The following is an 8,490-nucleotide window of genomic DNA, read 5'->3' on the forward strand; positions in this document are numbered from 1 at the left end:
TTCTATAATAGGACTCTCACTGAAGTTACGTATTTACGTAAGTAAACCTTCCCAGTTTATCTTCCAAGTCATGTTTCTAGTGTTAGTTGTTACAAAATAGCAGAGCTTGAGAACTACATCCTAATGTTACAGATGCATTTTACTGGAGTGGACATGTGTGAAATGCATGTGTTGTGATATGCTGAGCATGTTACAGTCTGTTTTTATCCAGTTTGGTCTCTATAAAACTAAAAGAGGAGTTCTTCAATAAAAACCTGACCCTTAATTGCTGCAAAACATTGCTGCCTATTTATACTTTGTGATGGAATATCAAAATAAGATTGAATGGGTTCATAACACTCCTATGCAGTTTTTGGTTTTGGAACAGGAAATTTGGAGGCAAAATGCAAAGTTTTATCCCTGCAGATATTTTATACCAAGAGAACTTTTTCAGAAACTATTTATCTATGGCTTATTATAGTGTTTTGCTAGACAGTAAGTGATATTGTATTAAGTGGGTGGTACAATGTCTTTCTTGTGTGGATTCTTAATTTGTAGATCTATGTGTATTCATTTGTTTTGATCTCCAGTTAACCCACTACTGAATCATATTCAGAGGTTGATCTGTGCAAGAGTTGGCACCTATAATGATTGTTTATTAACAAAATAATACATTAATTAAATAATGATGCAGTATAACCTTATGTTATGCAGTTGAGAAGTTTGTCACACTAATTATATTGTGATTTTGATGTAGTGACTACTGATCCCTGTAACACAAGAGCTTTTTGTACATTGTGAACATAGCATTATGAAGACAGAATTATTATAACTGATCCCTCAATTCTTAGTGTTTGGCTATGGTGTATTTGTTTAGTATTTAGTTTGTGGCAGTGTGTATATGTTCCTTCCTGTGTGCACCGAAACTGAAGAACCTTGCTTGTTGACTGGTGAACTGGTTGCTTGTGGTTTTTGCACAATATTGTTAACTTTTCTGACTTCGTGGTATTATGTGGAGGGTGTGGGTGTGTTCAGTATGCCATGGTGCAGGTGACTGAAGTGTGTGTGATGTGAATTAACTCTCCATCTGCACATTTAAGCCCCAGCACTGTAAAGTCATTATTATACCTTGTTTGATGATCAAAAAGACTAAATAATTACCTGGAATTGGTCTCTCTCCCCTGATCTCCACGAATGCTTGTCATTAACGTGTTAAATTCGCTTGTAGTAAATATAAGTTTGCATTATTGAGAGAGCATATTGCCCTTTGTATTGCAGAGTTACACATGAATTGAATGTGTATAACACTAAAGCTCAACTGTTACCTTGAATAATGGTTGCCTGTAAGACTTTTGACCTGCTAATTGCAATGGCTGTGATGAAATCTGCACTGCACGGTTGGTGATGGTGAACAATCACTTCTTGCGTCTTACTCTGCATGCCGTATTACATACACATCAACTTTCCATCAGCATTTTTGCATTTCATAACATAATTCCATCGCATTATAATTTTTGTCTCACTTAACCGCCTTAAAAATTAAAATTGTGAACTGACTAAAGTATGTTATACAATTTATATTCTTTTAATAACCATAAAAGGTCTGGCTTTGTAATATAGAACTTAACATCAGAAATTTAAGGTTCATATTTCATGAATAAGATAAAAAGTGGCATGAACCTTGTTTTTACAGGGTTGGACTCAGAAGGTTACTGTAATGACCAAGAGTCCTTCTGCCACTGCTAGTGATAGACTTTTAACAACTGACATGCAAACTACAACCTCATCTGGAGATTCCAGGGGGAGAGAGCCACAAGAAATTTCATTTCTAGTTTTGGAGAAGGAAAAAGCTCATGTATCTGTGACAGAACCACAAGAACATGTTGCACCAAAGTTGCTTCTGGGTTTACATGAAAATGATATTCATCCACTTGAAGAAAATGTAAACAATATGTGTGAGTATAGTGAGCATGAAACTGTGGGACAGGAATGTATGGGCTACCTGAATCCTGTATTTGAAGATTTATTGGACCAAGATGAAGTTACAAAAACTGGGGATGAAGATAGACGTGAACTCTTGGTAGGTGATATGGCAGAGAAACCTGAGGAACTAATGGAGTCTGAACCACCAGTGGAAGGAGTAAGACAGCATCCAAAAATTGTGAGTGAAAATGTTCAGGTTAGACAGATTGAAAGTGCAGTACCAGATGTGCCAAGGATGGCAGAATTGCCAGAAACCAATGGAATAACTGTAAAGAAACAGGAAGAAACAGAGGAATGTAACAGAGTAGGTAACATAACTGTAGAGATGGGCTTTGGGGATGATGTGAAAACAGTAAAACCTGCACAGGCTTCTGAAGATACTGATGACATGGATACATTTTGCTTGGTAAAGGACAGTATGCTGTTCTCTCAAGTGTCAACCAATACTCTTGTGACCAGTACAGCAGAGGTAGACCATGTAGGCTCCCAGAAAGAGGCAGATCCATGCCAAGTAGTTGAGGTAAAGGCAATAGAAATCATAAAATCAGTAGTTACCCCCATAGAACCCATTGAACATGTGGTCTACCCTAGCAGAAGTATGGAAACAACGGAGCAGTTCGGCCCTTTGTCTGTTGAAATGGTAGAAATCTTTGACGAAGCTGAAACGGAACCTGAAGAATCTGCCCCAGAGACTGACACTGAGTCGCCTGTTAAGTTGACCGATGGTCAAGGAGACAGAAGGAAACGGCCATCAACATTAAAGCTACACGATGTCGACACAGATGTTGAGCAGCATCAAGAAGATGATTTTGATACTGTGATCTCTAACAAAAAAATAGCCAGGTTATCGCCCAGTAAAGATGGACCACCACCATCTCGGCGGTTATCAGACGAAGAAATTATAAGGGTGAGTGCAGTTGCTGCTACTAGTGACCCAGCTGCATGTCCGAATGTAACCCAACTTCTAACAGAATCAGTTGGAAAACTGAGCCAGTCCCCGCCTAAGGTATCCATTCCTGGCTACTGTGTGCAAGTGCATGCTACCCCAACCCCACCACCAACTCCAGCCACGTACCCGAGTGATATCCTGTCTTCACTCTGCCTTCAGATGACAGACAGAGTCAACAAAACAGAGGAGACCACAGTAACAGCATGGCGTGATTCCGAGTTTCTAACTCTAGATGACACCACTAACACACAGAAGTCACATGCTGGCAATGGTGTGGAAATAGTGCGTAGGCCTGCACAGTATGCTGTCACAGAAGGTGACCAGAGATATGAACGTAGCAAATCTCCTGACCTGAAAGAAGTGATTCTTAAAAAGGAAATTGAAGTATCTAAAACGTATAAGATAATTGGTAACATTAGTGACCCAGATCCTTCTTGTAACGCTGCTGCAGTAGTGTTAAGAGACACCTCTCCTGTGCTGGATGATGACTACAACAGTTTCTATGGAAGTGACAAAGAGACTGATGATGTTGTAGAGTTTTCTGATGATGGTGGACCTCCTCTTGAACTGAACGACAGTTCAAGCTCAGACGATGAGAGTCCATCTCTTGGTCACCTAGTTATGCAACACTTTGACAAGGTGGGTACAACTGACAGGAAATGTGGGATCAGAGATTCTGAAAATAATTTAAAGTTGTATGTTCTTATATCTGTTTTTGTTTGTAAATTAATGACACACTGAAGTAAACATATTCACATAATTGATTATAATATCTGAAGCTTTATTTTTAAGTTGCTCTTTCATACTGTGTACAGGTCTTAACATGATGTAAGTATAGAATTATATTCAGATAAAAGTATGTCATATGTAAACGTTCATTATTTTGCAGGCGATACTTTCTTCACGAAAGGAAGCTTATGTCAGCAAACACAGAGAAAAGCCTCATCCTGTTTCACCACAGAGAGCAGCTGTAACAAGCAGTGAGGGGTCCACATCACCTGTCCAAACGACATTAACGACTGTGAGTCCACCACAGCCCACCCCGCGAACCTCAAAAGGACAGAAAGAGACACTGTCCTCTCCTCTTGGCAAGGAGATAGCAGCATTTGAAGAAGCAGCACAGCAGATGCTGAGGAGGATGAATGTGATGCTGGTGACGGTGAAGGGGGTTGGCAGTGAGAAGGATCCAGGAAGGAGACTGGAGGTATTAAGGATTCTGTCAGTTATCTGGGTTAATAGTTTGGGGTTCGATTCTCAGCAGGGGAAGGAGATTTTTATCTACTCCACAGTATCCAGACTGGCTGTGTTACCCACCCACTCTTCTATCCATCGGGTACCAGTGGCTGTATCCATGAGGAGTGAAGCGGCTGGGGTGTGAAGGTATTCCCTCACCTCCATCTAATGTCAAGGTCGAGAATGGTGGAGGTGTAAATTAAAATTTTTTTAAAAGTCCCTTAGTGGGTGGTGGAGTCCAACTGTTTCCACTCAGCATGGCGGCCACTGATGGGTCTATTGTAGTCTGCCCCGGGTGATTATAATGATGGAGAATTTGGTGAAATGAAGATTGGCAAGGGAAACCGAAGTACTCGGAGAGAACCCGCCCCAGCGCCACTTGACCAAACCCGGGCCTCCACGGTGGGAAGCCAGCGACTAACCTCTTGAGCTATGACACGGCCCACGGTGGTGTAACTCCACTCCCCATATGTCTTCATGGCATGGTGCTTAATTAAGTAATGGACAAGTTTGCCTTTAGCAGTAGTTTGAGAGAGGAAAGGCACACAGCTGCATCATGACCTGGTCACATTGTGCTCCAGTTATAATTGCGATAGCAGAGTGCAGTGGGTTCTGTGTTTTGTATAGACTGGTAATAATGAAAGTAGCAGAATCTAGCAGGAAGAATGGGAAGGGGAACTAATTATGAATATGAAATTCTTAATTATTTCATGTCTCCATCAGCAACCTGAGGATGTACCATGCCATTGTGACGGAAAGTATTTAACATGAATATTATAACTAGATTCACAACATTTGGTTTGGAACTTGTTATACTACTGCTCCAGACATAATTTTAAAGCATGTGATGTGTTAAAAATTATTATGTAATAGCAGTATATAATTATAAGATTTACATTTGACAAATTCATCATAGTCAGAACTTGCATTAATGGAAAATATGAACAGCAACATAAACTAAATTGTATGATTTCTAATTTATAGTTTCTGCAATCTTCACCAAATAGGTAGAACCATTTGAAGGAAAGTAGGCATCATGATTTCTTCCCAGAACCTACTGTTAATGGTCCAGTGTAAGAGTACGGTTATGTTTCTTTTGTAGGTACTGGAACGTGAATTAAGCTTCTTGGCTCCTGATATTGCAACACTGATCAGTCGAGGGGATGGTTTAATTCTGACTGTCCATTCTAATGATCCATTTCGAGCAGGAAAGCTAAAGGAATTGTCACAGGATAAGTTGAGGAGTAAGTGGCAGGAAGTGAAGGCAGAGTGTGAGGTGAGTCAGCTGTAGAGATATGGATTTTGGAGCTGTGACATTTTGGCTTTCTTGATGGTGGTTATGAACTATGTTACAAAGTTTTGAAGAACAATTAGGTATACTGTGTTTCGTTAATCAGAAATCTAGCCTTCTTTCATTCTCATATATTCCTCAGTATGTAGTTGCCATCGTCGTCATCCTCATCATCAATCATTTTGAATATTAGACCCATTGAACTATGTTACGGATGTTGATCTTTCCATCTTTGCAGAGGTCTTCTAAAACTCTGTTCTTTTTTGGTTAAACAAATATCTGTTTTGGAATCCCATCAGAGCTGATCATTTGCTGCCATGAGATATTACTTCATGCAATGCAAGACTTCATGGAATGTCTTGTTAGGTAGTCTAGCATGGAGTCCCCAAATAAATTAATGGTTAAACAAATAGGAAGAGAGTTATAACAAGTTTCAGTATATTTTTCTCAGGCAGTCATACGAGTCAGTAAGGAATGAATTCTCAGTGTTGTCAAGATGTGTGCAATTTGAGGTGCTCACAGTAGTGGTTATGAAGAGTTCTTTCATCTGGGATTTAACAGAACATAGTCTGCTGAAAGTCAGCCAACATTTCAGAGGACCGTGACACCTTCATCTTTGGGGCTGAAGAGTAAGCTACATGTGTAGCAAGCGGGAAGCCTGCTGGATCACATCGTGTTATATCCCAGAAGACAGAACTCTTTGTTTCCAATGTTGTCTCTGTTACCATCATCAGGGATTCAGGAGATGGACGACGAAACCGTTGGTTGAATAAGATATCACAGTAGGAGTGAATGACCTTGATACCAGTATTAGCTAGTAGCTGTGTAGACTCACCAGTTAGGTGTTATGTGCAATTACAGGTTGTGGTTTACAACTGCTAGTTAATCACTATTACCATGACATAATACATACAGTTGGCTAGTGGTTCTTTTTCTAAAAGCATTTGATGGTACTTTCATGTTAGTTTTAGTCCTAAAGTTGAAACATAAACTTTTAGGAAGTTTACTGATATGCATACTCGCACATTTGGGCAGTTGGCCCTGAGAGCAGCAGAACAATAGGAGACTGGCGGGAAGAGTTAGGCATTACCCATCCTACACCTACGGTTTATCTTAAATTGTGTCGTCAGTTTATATACCAGAAAGAAATTTGCGCAGTATTTTCTTTTGTTTTGCTTAGTTAGGAGCTTCATAACATAATTAGAATGGTCACAAATATAAATATAAATATAAATCACTCCATCCAATGTGACCTGTAAGTTTTTTACTACATGAAAACTTAACACCCTTACATGTTTTGGTCTCTGTGGACCATCTTCAGAGGGCAAACATCACTACAAATAGGAAACCACCATCACATAAGTTGTTTAGACGTAAAGTACATACACTTATATGCTACAATACATAGTACACAAAATAGACATTTCACATTTCACAAACACAGCAGTTTCCTGGGAATGTAAAGTTTTTTATAAAATTGTATAAAATTTCTTGATGCTAATTAAAATTTTTTTTTTGGATTGTCAGTAATTAAAATTCGTAATGGTCAAGTCGAGGAGAGGTGGGCTGGACATTTAGCACACATGGGGGAAAAGAGGAGTGGGTATAGGATTTTGGTGCAAAAGCCAGAAGGAAAGGGACCACTAGGAAGACATACATGTAGGTGGGACGATAATAAAGATGGGCATTAGAGAAGTAGAATGGGGTGGTATGGACTGGATTGATCTGGCTCAGGATAGGGACCAGTGGAACACTCTTGTAAACACAGTATGAACCTTTGGGTTCAGTAAAATTTTGGGAAATTCTTGAGTGGCTGAGTGACTGGCGGCTTCTCGAGAAGCACTCGTCACCATTTAATTAATTTACTTCTTGTTTATTTTTTCTGTAGGTAAGGAAAGCAGAAGCGCAGGAGGGTGAGGAGAAATTGAAGGAGTGCAGCAAATTGATGGCTGAATTACAGTTGTGGTTAAAGGATGCTAAACGGAGGCTGGAACAAGCAAATAATGAAGAGGTTCAGTTAAAGGTAATGCATACCTTCATTTATATCAGTATAATTTTTGTACTGAGTTCAATATGCAGTGTAAGATGATATTATACTGCAGAATCCTGTTGCACTGCGTGTTCTAAATTAGCAATTGCACTTGTCATTGTCCTTGTCCAACTTTGTCATAGTGAAAGTCACCCTTCAAAAGCATTTGTCTCTTTCTGTTATTTGAACACTACACATTCTGACCCAACTGACCATCATCAGGGGTACACATTGTAGAGGAAACTGCTGCCCTTTTGTCATACTGCTGCACTTCACATTTTAAATGTGTGAAATACTTATAAAATATTTTAAAATTGCTAGTGATAATTTAGAATACAGTGTAAGTTTTGAGGTTTCTATGTCACTGAAGATTGTGATAGTGGTCTTCTAGGTTCTGACACTGTTTTGGAGAAGCATACTGCCTCTATCTTCAGGGTTAAACCCTGAAGATTTGATTTATTTGCAGTAGATGTCTCTTTAGCATTGGTGCCCATCTACCACAGTACAACAAAGTGCCATAAGATGGCAGCATAATTGAATGAGTATTTGTGCATATGTTCTCTTTTTAGGCTTTCCAGGAGGAATTTGAGAAGAAGGAGAAGGAGATAGCAAGCTTGAACGAGAAATGCACAGAATTGGAGAGATTGCAAATTGGGCATGAGGATACTGAGGATACAGCTGCATTGATAAATGAAAAATGGCAAGATGTACGTGGACAGTTTCAGCATTTCCAGAAAGGTTCAAAAGAGAAGATCGTTCCTGACAGCAAAATGGTATGTAGATTCTAACAACGCAAACTGCATCAGAGCAGTAAAAATTTCTTTGTGTGAATGTCTCTGGGTGTAGGTATTAATAGATGCTTTGTCACCACCTCCACCATAAATTTTTAACATGAGCAGAATGGTTTTTATTTTAATTTTCCGAACTAGAGTGTTCGAGTTGGGTAAATTTTTGTTGTCATGGTGTTAAAAAAAGTTCAGATTTGGGAAAGTGCAAGTTTGAGTAAATTCTAGTGTTAGTTAGTTA

At 39.3% G+C, this 8,490-nt stretch overlaps 1 protein-coding gene across 8 annotated transcripts in view; it reads left to right on the top strand.

Moving 5' to 3' along the window:
* LOC111868860 (dystrophin, isoforms A/C/F/G/H) overlaps positions 1 to 8,490 on the top strand; it is a gene marked incomplete at its 3' end in the record, with an annotated part of 149,664 nt that overhangs the window by 138,594 nt on the left and 2,580 nt on the right. For 6 of the 8 annotated variants that reach the window (XM_033753202.1, XM_023859885.2, XM_033753200.1 and 3 more), the window contains 5 exon segments: positions 1,673 to 3,550; positions 3,801 to 4,115; positions 5,247 to 5,420; positions 7,324 to 7,458; positions 8,034 to 8,237. In XM_033753202.1, the coding sequence (XP_033609093.1) occupies positions 1,673 to 3,550; positions 3,801 to 4,115; positions 5,247 to 5,420; positions 7,324 to 7,458; positions 8,034 to 8,237 (2,706 nt within the window). 8 annotated transcript variants of the gene reach the window in all.

This window comes from Cryptotermes secundus, unplaced genomic scaffold (genome assembly GCF_002891405.2).
Source record: "Cryptotermes secundus unplaced genomic scaffold, Csec_1.0 scaffold523, whole genome shotgun sequence".
NCBI classification, from domain to species: Eukaryota; Metazoa; Arthropoda; class Insecta; order Blattodea; family Kalotermitidae; genus Cryptotermes; species Cryptotermes secundus.